The 17,848-nt window shown below is 36.9% G+C and overlaps 2 protein-coding genes across 2 annotated transcripts; one reads left to right on the top strand and one right to left on the bottom strand.

Annotated features, from left to right (window-relative positions):
* Positions 1–55: 55 nt before the first annotated feature.
* Positions 56–7,911, top strand: LOC108219762 (transcription initiation factor TFIID subunit 12b). Its single transcript, XM_017393270.2, has 9 exons — positions 56–840; positions 1,546–1,767; positions 3,366–3,905; positions 4,206–4,280; positions 5,522–5,600; positions 6,674–6,738; positions 7,182–7,217; positions 7,328–7,479; positions 7,629–7,911. The coding sequence occupies exons 1-9, from the start codon at positions 274–276 to the stop codon at positions 7,648–7,650; spliced, it is 1,758 nt and encodes a 585-aa protein (XP_017248759.1). The 5' UTR covers positions 56–273; the 3' UTR covers positions 7,651–7,911.
* A 4,427-nt stretch (positions 7,912–12,338) lies between these two features.
* Positions 12,339–17,295, bottom strand: LOC108224130 (E3 ubiquitin-protein ligase SPL2). The gene is made up of 7 exons (XM_017398700.2): positions 16,881–17,295; positions 15,811–15,870; positions 15,485–15,631; positions 15,236–15,357; positions 14,054–14,173; positions 13,570–13,795; positions 12,339–12,629 (listed from the first exon to the last, which is right to left on the bottom strand). Exons 1-7 carry the CDS (start codon positions 17,232–17,234, stop codon positions 12,474–12,476), a joined length of 1,185 nt encoding a protein of 394 aa, XP_017254189.2. The 5' UTR covers positions 17,235–17,295; the 3' UTR covers positions 12,339–12,473.
* Between the last annotated feature and the right edge of the window lie 553 nt (positions 17,296–17,848).

Here is a 17,848-nt window from a genome sequence, read left to right as displayed (position 1 = left end):
AATAATAAATTTTATTATCGGATAAAGATGGATGCCAAAGAAAGCAGAGGGAGGGACTATTTTTTATACAATTATAAACTGATAACTATTACTCTCAAGTTCTGACGACAAGAGCCTGTATGTTCCGAACCCAGGTGTCATGTTCTAACGATCCTTAAAACACACACAAATTCGCAAACTGAGCAGAAAGAACTCAACTTCAGTTTCATTCCTCACCGAAACCTAGAAAACGGCCCACAATTCTCCCTTAAATCCACGCAAAACACACACAACATGGCTGATAATCCAACACAATCCTCGGCGAAACAACTACAATCATCAAACTCAATCACAATGGACCCGAACATCATTCCTCAACAACAAAACCAAACTCAAATTACATCCGCTTCAAACCTTAACAACAACAACAACAACATTAACTCAATTGATCTCCCTCAACTCACACCCTCAAATCAACAGCAACAACAATTCAATTTACAACAACAGCATAGTAATAATAACATGATGGGGCCCACTTCAAGTTTTCAGATGCAGAGATCACCGTCAATGTCTAGGCTACAGCAACAACAGCAGTACAGCCTCGCCGCCGCGGCCCGGCAGCAGGCCGCCGTCGCCGGAATTTACGGGCAGATGAGCTTCGGTGGCAATGCTTCTCAGCAACAACAGAATAGTAATAATTTAAATAACAATAATCAACAGCAGCAAATGGGTCAAATGGGTCAAGTGGGTAATGCTAATTTATCGCGGTCCGGGTTAATGGGTGCTCAAGGTGGAAACTTGCCGATGTTACCTGCTCAGGCAGCTGCTCAGCTCAATTTGCAGTCACAACTTTTAGCTTCGGTATAAATTGCTTTGTTTTACGGTTTTCTTTAATTTTTTCGAGTAAAGTCTGTGCCTTTTTTGCTGAGAATTCACTTGTTTATTACTCGGGATTGTATGATGTTCTATTATTTCCACACCAAATCTGCCCGAATTTTGTTGATTTAAGAACTGTGCAGTTATGTCTTTGATTTGAAGATACTTGGTTGAATTTCAAGTTTCCTGCTATTTTTTTTATTCCAGCAGGCTCATGTTTTTTGTAAATTGATTTTCCCACTAGTTTTGCCTTCCATGTGATATTTTCCGGTGTAACTTTTACACCTTGGCAATCATCTTGATATTCATATTTTTAGTCTTAAAATGTGTTGTTTGTACCGAGAATTGTGGCGGCATAACTAGATTTTGAAAAGGAAAAGAAAAGATCACGCTCAGCCTACTTTTTAGTTGTTTGTCGTCACTGTTTCTAGATATTACTGAATTCGTCACAATAGACTTATATTGCAGTTATATTCTCTGTTATATTATTATATTGAGACTTTGATTGGAAATGTATTGTCTCAGACACGTGGAAGATCTGGATTTAGTATAAACTATTCGTCAGTTGTGTAGCTTATATAGCGGTTGCATTTAATCAATTGAGATTTCAGTTGTTTTTGTCGTGGTCATAAATTTGCAAAATTCTTTATTTTGACGTTCTGTTTCTGAGACTATGGAGTTTCAATGCAGCCAAGGCAGAAAACTGGGTTAGCACAAGCAGGGACACAATTCCATCCGGGAAATTCTCCTGCACAGTCTTTGCAGGGAATGCAAGCAATGGGAATGATGGGAAATTTTAACATAGGCTCACAAATCAGAGGGAACGGATCAATAGCATACACACAACAGCGTCTGAACCAAGGACAAATGAGGCAACAGTTGTCCCAGCAAAATCAACTTAACTCAACACAGGTGTCTTTTTTGACCTACTATTTTGTTATTTTTTATATATCATAAACTCTCGCGATCTTCAGTGGAGAAAATGAATAATCATCTTGGCTAAACCGGCATCTATCTGAATTTCCTATCATTCCAACTTAATATTGGAATATGGTAGATATATAACTGTGACACTATTTTCTGTTAGAAGGTGTTTATTTTTTCAGGCAAGACATTATATTCGGCTCGCTTATCTTCTTGACACTCTTAGGATATGAACTTAATAATTGTCTTATGAGCTATTTTATTTCAATGTTGATGTTTGTACTAATGGCACTTGTAAGCACATGAAATTCTGAAGGGTTCCACTTCATGTATTTTGGTGGACTTAACAATCAAAAACTCAGTTCTGTGGGGAGACAAAGTGGTCACTAACAACACTTTTACTTCTTAATTTCCTATTTCTTTGTATCTGAACATGGTTTTAAAAAGCTGACAGGATATATTATGATTTAACATCCTGATATTGGTGATACGGTTGTGCAGATAATTGTGGTGATATATATTTCAGCGTTCAATGAGAGGATAACATAATAAGACACTTCTCGAGGAATTGCCGCATCTGTTATTATCGTGATAATACTTAGTTTTTCTATTGAGAATATCTAGAATGGTATTAGGTTAAGTTTCAAGAAGTCTTGATTAGTAATCTGTTTGAACAAAAGTTTTATCCTCCAAACAACCCTCAGAACAAATTCCTTCTCATTTTGGGATCACTAATCTTAAATATTTTGGTGGTGCCTATGAGTTTGTGTATCAAAGGATTGTTGATTTCCAGTCTCGGGTAGTTAATAGGTTAGGATGATGCCTGCCTTATTTATTATTTATTGGTGTAGATTTCTTCGAACCCCTCACATATTCTTATTCCTAGTTTTGGTCTTGTAAATATATATGGTATTCTCTTTTATATATATTCATTCATCTTGCACTAGATATTAAGAGTTTGTATATAATGACCAACTTACCCAATAGGGGTGGCAATATCAGACACGACCCGAAACCCGACACGAACCCGACCCAACCCGAAACCCGATTTACTGAGACAGAAACCCGAAAGTGACCCGAAAATCACCCGACAGACCCGAAATGGACCCGAAATGACCCGAAACTAGAATTTCATTTGTAATAACTTCAATTTTTGGTTTTATTCAATTTTAAGTGATTTTAGGTTGACCCGAAATCGACCCGATTGCTGACACGAACACGACCCGTTACCCGAAATTGCCACCCCTATAATACCCAAGTAATAAATAAATGCATTAATGCTCTACAACTGGAATATAAGTGAAGATCTTTCGTTAAAAAAAAAAGCAGAATTCTTTAGTTTTTTTTTTTTGTGTGTGTGTGTGTGTGTGTAAATAGGTAGGAAAGTCATATGCGGGAATTTAAGATGCAAATATCACAAAGTAGTTTCTTGTTAATTGATTGTGGTGGTTACGCCCAATATCAAAAGGCGAAACGGTACTGTTTTTGCTGACTACTTCCTACGCGTATCATGCTTTTTTTTCAAAGTTGTAATAAATGCTATTCTTATCAACGGAATAAAATCTTTATGTAACGCTTATCTGCAGAAACTACAGGCACAAAGTCTTGGGAGGACATCCTTTATAAACCCTCAGTTATCCGGGTTGGCTCAGAATGGGCAACCAGCTTTGATTCAGAATACGCTGTCACAACAACAGTGGTTGAAACAGGTTCCGGCAATGTCTGCACCTAACTCACCTTCATACCGTCTCCAGCATCAGAGGCAGCAACAAGCACTTCTGCAGCAGCAGCTGGCTTCATCTTCTCAGATGCAGCAAAATTCTAGTGCGTTAAATCCACAGCAGTTGTCCCAAATGGTACAACAACAGCAACAGCAATCAGCGGGACAGCTGCAGCTGCAGCAACAGCAGCAACCAGTACCACCAACACAACAGCAAATTTTGCATCATCAACAGCAGTCTCCTAGGATGGCAACACCTGCTGGTCAAAAATCTTTAAGCCTTACTGGATCACAACCAGATGCTACTGCATCTGGAACAACTACGCCAGGTGGGAGTTCAAGCCAAGGGACAGAGGCTAGCAATCAACTTCTTGGGAAGAGGAGAATACAAGATCTGGTTTCACAGGTTGCCTTTATATGCCTCTGTGTCTTTTGCCATGTTAGACAAAGCAAAACTACAGTTTTTAGATATTAATTTATTTTTTTGGCTATGTTAAAAAAAATGAAACATCTTAAAATTAATCTCCACTCATCAAGTTTAGACTCTTCTAGCAATTACATCGATTGACCTTTCCTTTATTCGGGATACGTCCATCTTGACTTGGGAGCGATGAAAGTTGAAGCTGCAAAGTTTCAAGACTGATTTATAAAGCTTCTATCGTCTTTGATTTTCTTATAATTGATTTCGGATGTCATTTGCGTGTAGGTGGACCCACAAGCAAAGTTGGACCCTGTTGTGGAAGATATGCTTTTGGAGATTGCGGATAACTTTATTGATTCGGTAAAGGCTTGATTAATTTTACTTTAGACTTTATCTTACACTTGTTTATCTATCGTTGGGGGTGTAAATGAGTCCAATTGTTCGTGAGTTACTCGAATTGGGCTTGGTAGGTATTCATTTTGGCTCAACAATAATCGAGCCGATCTCAAGCTCGAGCATTCGAATACTTTTTCGAGCCACTCTCGAGTTTCAAATTACTCAGCTCATGAGGCTTGTGAGCCTTCGTTTATTTTACTTTTTATATATTATACATATTAATATATAAGTTATTGAATATTTTAATAAATTTTACATATTAAGTCTTGTCGAACTCTACTTTAATTTTTCAGTAGAATCACATTGGAGGCTTTGTCAACATCTGGGAAAATCAATTCGAGCTTTTGTGTCAAGTTCGAACCTCTCGAACTTTTGTCAAGCCAAATTCCAATCTTAAAATTTGTGGCTCAATTGATCTCGAACTAATTAGACAAGCTAGAATTTGAGGCTCGGCTTGTTAAATCTATCCCATTTGTAGTGTCATCTATCCCATTTTTAGTGACAAGATCTGCAATTTTTGTGAAGTGGGAACTGACAAGTCGTGCAGAGGACTAGAGGAGGATGAAACTTGTTTACTATTAACACTTAAGAACTAGCAACTCGACTAATAAATTTTATATTTAGTATTATTATGTTCAAGGGCTCTACTGTTACTGTTAATATGTAATTGTACTTTTAACTGTGGTCCTCTAATAAATTACAATATATGTCCACTAGCTTAAACTTATTGGAGGCAATATTTGTGGTTTGTATAAAAAGTCGAGAACAAATATCCGGTCCACAAAATTCTTGGGGACTCTAATTGGATTTATCAAATATTTTATTTTATTTTAAATAATTAAACACACACGCACCCGCCTTGTCTTTGACAAGGTTCATGCCTTGACATCCTGTAAAGGGAGCGAGAGAGATACAGTTGAACCAAGAGTTCGTTGGTGGATTTATTAGAATTACTGCTGTGATATGGTATTATAGAAAGTGCTTTTCTTCAATGGACAGCTGCACATCTGTATTTGATTAATATTATTTTGCAAGTATAGTCCATCTGAAGGTCCAGAAAAACCAAAATACATACCAATTTTGTTCTGATTTGTTTTATGCATGCTTCTGCTTAAACAAAGTTGTGATAAAAAGTGCATTCCAGCCCCAACAGGACAGTCAAAAAACTTAAGTTCACATGTTTTTCATTATTGTGGCTTTTGCAGGTTACTTCATATGCATGCAGTTTGGCAAAGCATCGTAATTCTTCTACAGTGGAGTCCAAAGATGTATTGCTACACTTGGGTAGGTGCTGATTATATACATCTATGTGTGTATGCTGAGTAGTATTTGACTACTAGATGTCGTTCTCAATTCAGAATGGTTATTTCATAGTGTCACTTATATGAAATGTCTCCACCTTTTCTTTTGTTTTTTTTTTTGGGGGGCGGGGGGGGGGGGGGGGGGGGGGGGGGGGGGTGTTAATGTATCATTTTATGGTTTTACAATTTATTCTGCTGCAATCTGAGATGAATTAATTTTTTTTCTTAGTAACTGTCTCTTTAGATTTATATCTAAAGTGTCTGCACAAACATTTATACTGAGGGTGATCTCATATATATAGTGCTGCTTTTCTGTGTTGTAGTTTTATCTTTCACATTTCTTGCATTTTTCTTATTGGTGATTTTACTTCCAGATCTACTCTAGTTTTTGTCCTTGACTCTAAAAAATCTTTAAATTTTATTTGTATTTACCATTTATCTACTAACACATTGGGAATGATGGTTGTCTTGCTCTTGCTCTACAAATGTGAGTGGGTGTCTGTTGTGTGTATGAGAGAGAGAGAGAGGGAGAGATAAAATGTTTGTTTTTATCATGCAGTTCTTTTTGTTTTGCGTTTTTATAATGAATTTTGAATATATTTTACTCTAGCTTATTGTGGTATGTACTTCCATAAATATATTCTCATCCTTAACTTTGGCGGTAGTATTGTTTTATTGATATTGGGCCTGTAGCCTTTTAATGTCTCAGAGGTATCTCTAAGATCTCAGTATTTTTAATGAAAATCACATGCTTCTAGACTGAAGTTGGGTTATGCAACTATTCCATATACTGATGACAACTTGAATACATATCCCATCATTTTTTATGATTTCGAAATTACTTGTAAAAAGTAGGAAGTCAACTTGTCCCTCTATCCCCACTTGGTACAATACATGCGGATATATCCCATAGAGTAAAAGGTTTGTTTAGTAAATAATAATACAGGTCTTGCATATATTTAGTTGTAAGTATGTTTGCTGACTGCAGTTATTGGTAAGAAAGCCTGGATCGCATATACTCTCATGTGGACTGACCCTTCATTTTTTACTGTGCAGAAAAGAACTTAGGTTTGTCTATTCCAGGGTACTCAAGTGAAGAGCGGAAGCACCAAGAAAATGATGTAAGACTTGAGTTTACTTTAGAGTATCTTTTAGTGGTGCAATAGTGTGCACTGTGCAATAGTTAGTTTTTTCATCACCATGTAGGAACACTAAAAATTCAAAAGATTTAGGCAACTACCTTCTGCATATACTTTGGTGCTAATGTTTATACTTTCAAACTTTTGTCGGAGAAGTAGTTATCGTAATTGATTGTAAATATTATTTTGCTTCGTTGATTGACTAATATAAAAGGTAAACTTGCTTGTAAACTGTGTGCAATTCTGCTGTATTCATTATGCTTCTTTTGACATGCTCTTTTTGCATCTCATTTCTAATTCCTTTATTGAGTCACTATATTAGAATGTTAGGCAATTCCATTTGGACACTGTATGCAATTTAGTGTGAGTTCAAAAAGATTATAGCAAGGAAGCAGTATTGATTTTATGCTTGATTATACTTGCAGTCATCAAGTCATGCCCACAAAACTCGACTCGATAAGGTAAACAGGATATCTTTTTATCTTCACACTGCTATTTAACTGTTTTATTCTCTCTTTTGAATATATTACTTGCTGCAAAACTATTAACCCAGATATGCTCTATTACTCAGATACGCTCGTTAATGGAATCCTCAAACTCCGACACAATCAATGCTAACGAGGTGACTGGACAGGGGACTGGCAACTCTGTGGGTGCCAACCACCTGATGAGGCCTTCTAGTTCAGATCAGCTGGTTTCTCAAGTGCAGCATCAGATAAAAAGGTTCAATTTTAACACATCTGTTTTCATAGTCATATTCTTATAGTAAATAACTAGATTTTCTAATGTTACATTAGAAGGGGTAATTGAGCTTCTTATTCTCTTAGAGCTATTATTTTTTATACGTTTTAAGTGTTGAATATCTGTTGCAGGTTCGGTTCGGTTGACGAGTGAAGGAACTGGGTGGTTGGCTGCATAAAGTGTTTGACAATGGCGGCTTTGAGCAATTTGACAGCTCTTGCTCAGTTGTAGAATTTTAATAATACCTTAGTTGAGCTGATACTTGAGAAGTGAAAGTGTAATTGCCTGGATTTGGGTGCTAAAGTAACAGGGAGCTTAGTCTATGCTCCTGTAGATATAAAGTATAAAGTTGTGGGTTTTTATAGTTATAATTTGCCTTTTCGGACTTATGATCATACAAGATTGCCATGCCAAGCCTCATGCTTCGATTCTCACATCTCTTTCCCTTATGAAAACGTGCATCACATCATGTTTAGCTTAGGTAAATATTTTTCTATGGTCGTTTGTTTAGTTTGATTGAATTTTTTTTATGATTTCTCGTTGTTTGCCTTTTCAGACTTGTGTTCGTACGAGTTTGCCATGCCATCATGCTTTGTTCTTCATATATCTTTTCCCTTTTGAATATATGCATAACATGTTTAGCTTAGGTAGATATTTTCCTAAGGTTGGTTTTCAGCTGATAATTTTTTTTTAGTGATTTTTCGGTGTTTGTCATTTGGGACTTGTGCTCATACGAGTTTGCCATTACAAGCCTCATGCTTTGATTCTCCCTTTCTTTCCCTTTTGAATGTACGCATCACCGCATGTTTAGGTCTGGTGAGTGTTTTCCTCCGGTCGTTTGTTCTGTTTAGTTTGATGAAAAATATGATTGTTCTGTTTAGTTTTGATGAAAGATATGATTTTTGGATGGGCGTTTATGTAATTAAGGTAAACAAAATATTTTCAACAGAAATTTGTTTGAAATTATGGTCTTCCTATTATCGGGTCTATATTATGTCTAGCGCTTATTGTTATAAACCTAACGCTATATGATGCAGTGATGTAGGGTTTTAATTTGATAATTAGGATATTTCAAACTCTAAGGGGTGTTTGGATTAAGGTTGGGAATGGGAATCGGGAATGGGAATGGAGGGTATGGTAATAAGGGTTAATGGGAATGGAAATGGTATGGTAACCCAAGGGGTGAGAATGGTATGATTTAACCACCTAAAAGGATTGGGGTTCCCATTCCATAACACCAAATAACTAATCCAAACACTTGTTATGGGATTAAGGATCCGATTCCCGTTAACCGGGCTCATTAACCATGAACCAAACACTCCCTAAATTATGATATTTAGGGTCGTTTCTCTCGTGAATCGAGTATATGATAGAGTGTTTTAATGTGATATCCGGAATATGATATTTAGGACATTTCAACTCTAAGTTGCGATACTTAAGGTCTTTGTTAAAAGTGGTGTTGAGTGCACGATGTTTGCATGACTCTTGCACCAGTCTAGACTGTAAGAGTAAGGGAAGACTTCGCGTTTACTCAGCTTATGAGTTATGACCCAGTCAAGGTCTACTCTTGTTTTGTGTGGTTGTTCTTGACATGTAGAAAAGGACCGTGATTGATCCAGCTCCCACCATTCACGTCATAACATGTTGCAGAGAGGTAATCAAGAAACACAGGTGTAGCTGAGCTGCTTCGACTAATCGTTCAGTTATCTAAAACCAGAATAAATATTAGTACCTAAAATACATCCTCCACCTGTTTACGCAATTCAATTTGTGTCTCCCCTTTGTTAGAAAAGTGACCAAAGTAAAGACTCAAGAACCTGTTTGAGATCCTGAAATGAACATGGCAGCTCAGAATGCAGTAGGGGCAATGGATTCCCCTATGTTAACTAGTTTAAGTCTCGCTTTAGCACTTGTATTACTCTACTTTACTCCATTAGTCCAACCTCTGCCTGTTCCAGCTCTACTTCTACCGCCTGCACCTTGCCCCAGTCGGGATGATACACCGCCCATCACCCGCCCTCCACCGAAGAACAAGAAGCACATAGTACCACTACCACAGCCTAGGGTAAATGCTGACCAGGACCACCAGATTCCACCACCTTCCAGGGATGAGCATAATATGGGGAAGAAGATTGGATTGCTGTTTATGGGCATAGCTGCGGTCTTGCAAGTTTGTGTTGCGGCTTTCTTGGTTCTGAAGTCGCGAAAATTGTTCAAGAACCAGAATAATGATTGAAGATTTGATTTCTCAGAATCCTATCTCTCTTGTGAATTGGGTAAATCTTGTTGATATTCATTTTAGAATTTGCTTGATTCATTCCACTGCTCTTGACACAGCTAACAGCTTATGTGGATCATAATTCGTAAGTTTCTGGTTAAGCATTTATGAACTGCATTGTTCTGATAAGTATGAATAATCTCATAGGACTTGATTAGTTTCTGATCCCAACTAGTTGGTATTGAGTGCTCTTGAGCCTTGCTATAACCAGGGGCGGATTTCGGGTTCAAAATTTGGGGGGCACCAAGCAAATTTTCGGAAAACACATGTATATTTTAAAATTTTGTGGTGGCCCTTTTATAATTTTGCAAAATTTAAAATGGTGAAAAAAAAATGTAAAAAAAATAAAAATAAAAATTAGGAGGGACACGTTTCCATGCCTTTTCCTAGATCCGCCCTGACCGTAACGAAGCATATTACCATGCTAGGTGCACCTAGGCTACATGTTGAGATCTGAATCAAGACCTCCTCGCTTCTATATTCTTTCATACCGACCTCTTACAAATCTTTCATTCAGATTATGCTAGTTCTGAGTATGAAGCTGCCCTCAACAATTATCTGCAACCAATTGACCCTGGAGACGATTTATTAGGCTAGATTCTGATATCAAACAGATGCTGGATGTTTTAAAGCCCTGTTACTAAGTCCCCAGATCTATCTTTCTGCAAGTAACTGATTACATATTAAACAATCCGAAAAAAACAGTTTGCTATGTAAATGAATAGCTCAGAACTCAAATTAGCTTCAAGGATAAAGCCAAAAACCTCATTAGATAATGAAGTAAAAAGGAACCAGACAAGAACCTTAACCTATCAGATTTATTATCAGCTGAACAATTTCCCGTGCAGTCAGCATCCCCATCGTTATGAATTAAGAAACACCGCGTGTCTCCTGTAAGCACATGGATCTCAACAACCATGACAAACAATGGCATAAGTTAATCCAAGAACGCGATGTATACAGTCCCCTTCCAGTGTGCTATGACTAAATAAAGCCTTGATTAGTCTGTTGAAGTTGAGATTATTAAACATTAACCAAAACCTCGCGGTTTTTTTAATTACAGCACGCGTACTCCTTCGTATGCCATTCACTGTCCTTTCTGACAACAAATACTGACAATACATAGCCCGCCAATGACGGAAACAAGGATCTACACAACTTGTACTATATACTCAACCTCTTCTGGTGTCAAGCAAGTCATCTTCCTTCTTCGAAACAATGACTCCAGAAGTGCCAGAGCCAAACCCCACCACAGATCATGTTTTGGATTGGGTAGAAGGTTCTTTAGCGTACCATCCCTCGTTCTATCCGTATAGCTTTGACGACAATAACAACGCTCTTACTGATGATTCTTGGTTGGATGTCTGTCAAGACCTTGATCAGATTTTGGTTAGCAATAGTTTCACTTCAGATAATCATTATACAGCCCCCATCACTACTGCTTCCACAAGCACACTTCTCGTTGATCCCATCATTTCCAATCATCTATCAGTATCACCACCTGAAACATCAAAGAAACGAAAAGCAAGTGGTGAAGCAATCTCAGATGCATCTCAATCCCACAAAAAGAATCAGACTCTTCGAAGCAACGAGGCTGATGGAGATAGGGTAGTGGTAGATCAAAGGGTCTCGATAAAAAGGGCAGGAAACCGAAGAGGAGGTAAGCACTTGGCTGCAAGTGATTGCAAAAACAGTGAAAATGAAGATGGAAGATGGGCAGAACAACTGCTCAACCCTTGTGCACTAGCTATCACAGCTGGAAATCTGAACCGAGTTCAACACCTCCTCTACGTTCTCCACGAGCTCGCCTCCCCCACAGGCGATGCTAACCACCGCCTGGCAGCACATGGACTCCGAGCACTGACTCACCTTTTATCAGCTCCTCAGACCTACTCTATTTCAGCTAAGAGCATGAATTTTGCTTCTGCAGAACCAAGATTTTTTAAAGATTCTTTGATCTATATCAACGACATTCATCCGTGGTTTACTATCCCAAACAACATTGCGAACTCCTCTATACTCCAAATACTTTCTCAGCAACAATCCCCACAAAATCTTCATATTGTTGATATTGGAGTCTCCCATGGAGTTCAATGGCCTACACTCCTCGAAGGCTTATCTCGTCGACCAGGTGGGCCGCCTTCCTTGGTTCGACTTACTGTCATAGCTCCATCCAGTGACAGTAATCAATCTTCAGAGGTACCATTTGCAGTTGGTCCACCCGGTTACAGTTCTGTCCCGCATCTTACTGCATACGCAAAACTCTTGAATGTAAATTTGCATATTAGTATACTCGAGGACCATGCTTTACAGAGTCTCGATGCCCAAGTCCTTGGTTCTACTCCTGATGAAACCTTAATCATTTGCGCGCAATTCAGAGTTCACCAGATAAGCCACAATAATCCAGATGACAGAACAGAGTTCTTAAGAGCAATGAGGAGTTTGGAGCCAAAAGCGATGATCTTAAGTGAGAACGACACAGACTGCAGTTGCATCAACTGCGGGAACTTTGCAACAGGATTTGCAAGACGAGTGGAGTACTTATGGAGGTTCTTGGACTCTACGAGCGCTGCATTCAAGGGGGGAGACAGCGAGCAGAGGAGAATGATCGAAGGAGAAACAGCAAAGGCATTGACAAATACGGGAGAGATGAATGAGAGGAAAGAACAGTGGTGCGAGAGGATGCAGGGTGCGGGGTTCACCAGGGAAGCATTCCGAGAGGATGTCGTTGAGGAAGCTCGAGTGCTGTTGAAGAAGTATGACAGGCACTGGGAAATGAGAGTGGACGAGATGAATGGATGTGCGGGACTCTGGTGGAAAGGCCAACCAGTTTCGTTTTGCTCCTTATGGACGACTGATAGGAAACAAAAACGTAAAGTGAGATAGTTCAAGACATCACACAGAGAAAGAGAGTAATATAGACAGTATCATAAGAAAGATTACTTTAGTTTGTAATCGGACAATATCAGTGTCCTCGGAGCATCTCCAACGGCGTTGGCTATAATTATTGACTAAATTGGACCTGTAAGATTATTGCTTCAATGGTATTGGCTATATTGGTTGGCTATAATTTAAATATAGTATGTTATTAATATTTTAAATTGTTAAAATAGAATATATCAGTTTAATATGGTAATAAATGATGTACAATCTTCCTACAGATTTTCTTACAGACCCGTAGAGATTCGACAAATTTAGCCATCCATAGGAGGTTAGCTAAATTTATAGACAACAGCTGAACATGGTTGGAGTTGAATTTTTGGAACTGTTGGCTAAATTTTTTTATTTTAAGTATACCAACTCACCTTTTAGCCAAGGGCTTTAGATGGTTGGAGATGCTCTTACATCATATACCTTTGTGAATTTTTTTAAATACCATAGTTTGTATAAGCATTTCTATTGTTCTTAATAATATTTTGCAGGAAACCAGTTTCAGGAAATAGTTCATGTTTGGTTATGGCTTAATTTGAAGATACCAAGGTCCCCAGATTGTGACATAGGCCAAAGTTGTGCCAAAAACTAGGGGAAGAAGAATTAATTTTATTCTGTAAAGTAATTGCCACTCAAGTCTATGTAATAGAAAACAAAAATCAGTTACTTCCTATATTTTAGGGCATTAAGGGATGAAATAACCTATTTACAAGAAATCTACAGTAGAAGTCCAACAGCAACAAAGCTGCTTTTATGTTATGTAATGCTTCCATGCCAAATATGTACCTAATATAATCTCAAGAATCGTATATTCTTACTGAAGTCCTTATTGACTGCCTACAAACAGGACACTTGGGTGATACCTTGCGCTCTAAGAACAGAGCACACCGTGGACAACAAAGTAGATGCCCGCATGGAATGAATGCAGACCTTCGCCTTCTCGCTAAGCAGATCGCACATAACTCCCCTTCCGGAATATCCCCATTCTCCTCATCTCTTACAATCTGAGTGTCAGCTTCACTACTATCATCAGTGTTATCTCGTTGGATCCGCCTCATTTGCCTCCACTCCTTCCATTTATTCCAATTCCTGAGACAATTGATATGAATAGTGGTATCCTTCATTGTACAGATCAGATATTCAGATGTGTTACTCGTCTTCACATCTTATAATTTTACACGATGTTTCATTTTCAAACCAAGCTCAACAATATATTCTACTTTCTATCATGGTTATCCCAGGTAAATATATTGCATTTTTCTTTTCTAAATTTCAAATTCTATAGTCTGCCTTGGTGTCTAGCTGAATTCTGAAGTAAAGAGGATTAGGGAGAAGTTATATTATTACCTAACAGCAGCATAACCTAGCACACCTATTGCTAAAGAACCAACAACAACTCCGCTCCATAGTACAACTTTTGTCCTGAAGGCGAGATCTACCAGCATCTGTTCCTTAGTCATGTCAGACCTGCAAAAGCATATCAAGATGAAATATAAGAGCATTTACTTTTATTAATATTGATAATAATCTAGGGAAAATTAATTTATAGATCCCTGAACTAAAGATTCTGTATTTTAGGTCACTTAACTTTTCCGTTTTCAGATCTAAGTCCTTCCGTCAAAAAGATTCTAACGGTGTTAACTAGGATCTTGAGTTTCATACAGATCAAAGCAATTTTGAAGTTGTTAGTGATATCCAAACTTAAAGTTCAAGTAGTCAAATTTAAACTTGAGTCGCAAGCGACACTCATATGATATCAATTTTTACAAACTAGATCCAATTCAAAAATTATAAATTTTAGTCCCTAAATTCGATCAAAAACCCTAAATTTATGGTCCAATTTAGGATTTTCTAAATTAAATCCAATTTGTGAAAATTGGTGTCCTATGAGTGTCGCTAGTGATTCAAGCTTCAATTTGACTACTTCAACTTTAAAAATTGGATATCACTAACACCTTCAAAATTACTTTGATCCGTATTAACACCAAGAACCCTAGTTAACACCGTTAGAATCTTTTTGACGGAAGGATTTAGATAAGAAAACGGAAAAGTTGAGTGATCTAAAATACGGAATCTTTAATTCAGGGACCTAGACAATAAAACGTCAATAGTTCAAGGACCTATAATTTAATCTATGACAGAACTCACTAACCAAGGGACATAAAAAAGCTCTATATGTCAAAGTACATAAGTATATTATACTCCCTCCGTCCCTCTGATTTCTATAAACTTTCCTTTTCGGGATGTCCCATTCAATTCTATACATTTCAAAACTTTCTCAAAATAGTAAATTTTTATAATATAAAAATCCCACCCACCCACTACTTCCATCTACTTTTTCAAATCTATCAATTAAATATGCATGGGTCCCACCACTTTACCTACTTTTCTTTCTCTTTCTCATTACTTTACACTACTTTATACATTTTTCTTAATCTCCGTGTCCATACCAAACGTATACAAATCAGAGGGACGGAGGGAGTATCAAGTATGTACAGTAAAAAAGATACAAAAGTACGAATCCCATACATGAAAAAAGGCAGATCCTTGCATGACTTGATCTCAAGAGTTTTATTACTCAGTCCACACATGCCAACCACAGTTATATCCTTTCCTAGTGGCAGAATTTTCTCATCTTCAAGCAGTCCAACCTTTGTATAAAAAACAAACTAAGTTTAACAGTTTGGAATAGCACCAAACCATAATTAAAGATCAATGTCTATTCTCTTAGAAGAAAGACAAATAATAATTCACAAAATACTCATGGCCGAAAAATGCCTGGAGAAGTGTACAAGGAGAAGCTGTTATAGGCTGCAAGTGATGATGAACAGTAACAAGAGGCAGCGGATGTCTTGAACCATTTATGTTTACAACAACATAATCAGAATTTGACCATATCCCACGGTCCACAAGAATAAACGGAATCTGTCAGCAAATGTTTCACAGTCACACAAACTATGTCAAAAGGCCAACATTCTAGACAAGAGAATCAAAAAAAATCAAGGATAACAAGATTCACTTGATTAATGTCAATACCTTTATAAACATTTTTTTAAAAGAAAAAACAGAAAGAGATAGAACCATAACAAGTCATGTATGCATACCGTAAAGACAGATCGCTCCGAAGTCCATCCAAACAATCCCCTCCACACTTTGCATATAGACTTCAAAGATAACACATGATTATATCAGAAAAACAATTAGCACATAGTCACTATAATTTGAAAAATAATCTCCTAGCAACTGTGAAGTGTGCTGAATTTTGCCCTCACATTACATGATATAGTTTCTTCTTCTTTTTTTTTTTGACAAATATGGCTTATAGCCTTACAAGAATTTCGCCCTCACATTACATGATATAGTTTCGATACTAATACAAAGAAAACAAGTAGTATATCTTTCATTAACCAATTTATTAAAAAAGTATGAAATGATGTTACGAGTATTATAACAAAGTTATTTACAACTAGATAATAAGTTTGGCATACATTTAATCATAATCTACTACTCCCTCCGTCTCTTTTTACATGTCTATTTTAATTTTTGATGAGTCAAATTCACCAATTTTTAACTAAACATTACTCCCTCCGTCCCTAAATACTTTTCTCGTATGTGTCAACACACACTTTTGATCATTAATATCTTTAATTTTGTATTAGTATTAAAAATAAAAATTTCACTATATTAAAGTACTCATAAAAACGAATCCAACAAGATCACTCATGACTATATTTAATATTATAAATTAGACGTAAATTAGTAATTTGTCTCATGTTATGAATAGTGCCGACATTTTAAACGGAAAAGGTTTTTAGAAACAGAGGGAGTACAAATTATTTATTCATTATTTTTCAACCCTGAAAGTTGCATATTAAAATAGACTGAATATACTTTCTAATAATATAATATTTATTATTTTTCTCAAGTATGAACGTGAATTACTTGTGTGTACAAAGTAAAACCGATTTGCATCTAGCAATTTAATTTGAGTCAAAGTATAGTCATGGGAAGGAGGGAGTATAAAATCCGAGAGTAAAAGCATATTGTCTTCATTATGTTGACCGTAAAATTATGTTATTTTGGCGAGATTATTACTTTATGATTATAACAGCAATTATCGACATTACGATATTACGAAGAATTAAAGTCACATCCACAAACTGAGTGTGTGTACCGTTTGTGTTCGGAGCAAAATGACGGCCTTATCCCCGGAGTGAGGAGAGACGATCGCTCTAGGACCGAGAGTTTTCCAAATGCCTTCAACGGCCGATTTAGCCTTAACGTATCCACGGACAACGACGAGCTTCCGATCACCGGAATCGTGATCGGAAACTGACAGAATCGACCGGAGATCAGAGACGCGGATAGAAGGAGCGTCTTTGATTTTACGCAAAGCGGAAGAGTAAGAAGCGAAATCGAGAATGCTGAGGACTGCCACGGAAGCAAGGACTGCACCACCGATGACAGCTCCGTCGGCAGCTTGAGCTATTTTCGATAGCAACGCCGCCGCAGCTTCGACTACTGACATCGGGGGAGGAAACAAAGAGGCGTTTGAGCGGGCTTATCTAGCACATTAGGTCTATATTTTAAGAGTTGAAATCAATCTTATTTTATAACTAGTGAATAAAGCCGCGCTTCGCGGCGGCGTTATAAATTTTGATATGAATTAATATTATAATAACATGAAAATTATTTTGAGTCATCTTCCGGTTAAACATATCACTAATAAAAAAATATCATAATAAGTATAAAACTTTATTAAAGTGGTCATCCAGTCAAACACAATACTAATACCAAAATTAGTTCGAACCGCTCTCCCGTCAAAGATAATATTAATCCATAATTAATATTTTTACGATAAAATTAAATATTATAATTTAGATCAAAATTAGTTTGAGCCGCTCTCTTGTCAAACACAATACTAATAACAAAATATTATAATTTGAATATTAGTTTGAGTCTCCTTATTGTCAAACACAATACTAATAAAAATTATTCTAATTATGATAAAATTAAAGATTATAATTGGATAAAAATTATTTTGAACTGTGGTCCGGTTTTAACAAAAAAAATATTATAACATAGATAAAAAATTATTTCAGCCACTTTTCCGTCAAACACAGTACTAATAGAAAAATTATT

Source organism: Daucus carota, chromosome 5 (genome assembly GCF_001625215.2).
Source record: "Daucus carota subsp. sativus chromosome 5, DH1 v3.0, whole genome shotgun sequence".
Lineage (NCBI taxonomy): Eukaryota > Viridiplantae > Streptophyta > Magnoliopsida > Apiales > Apiaceae > Daucus > Daucus carota.
Note: the sequence above shows the minus strand (reverse complement) of the source record. Positions and strands in the feature narration are given on the sequence as shown.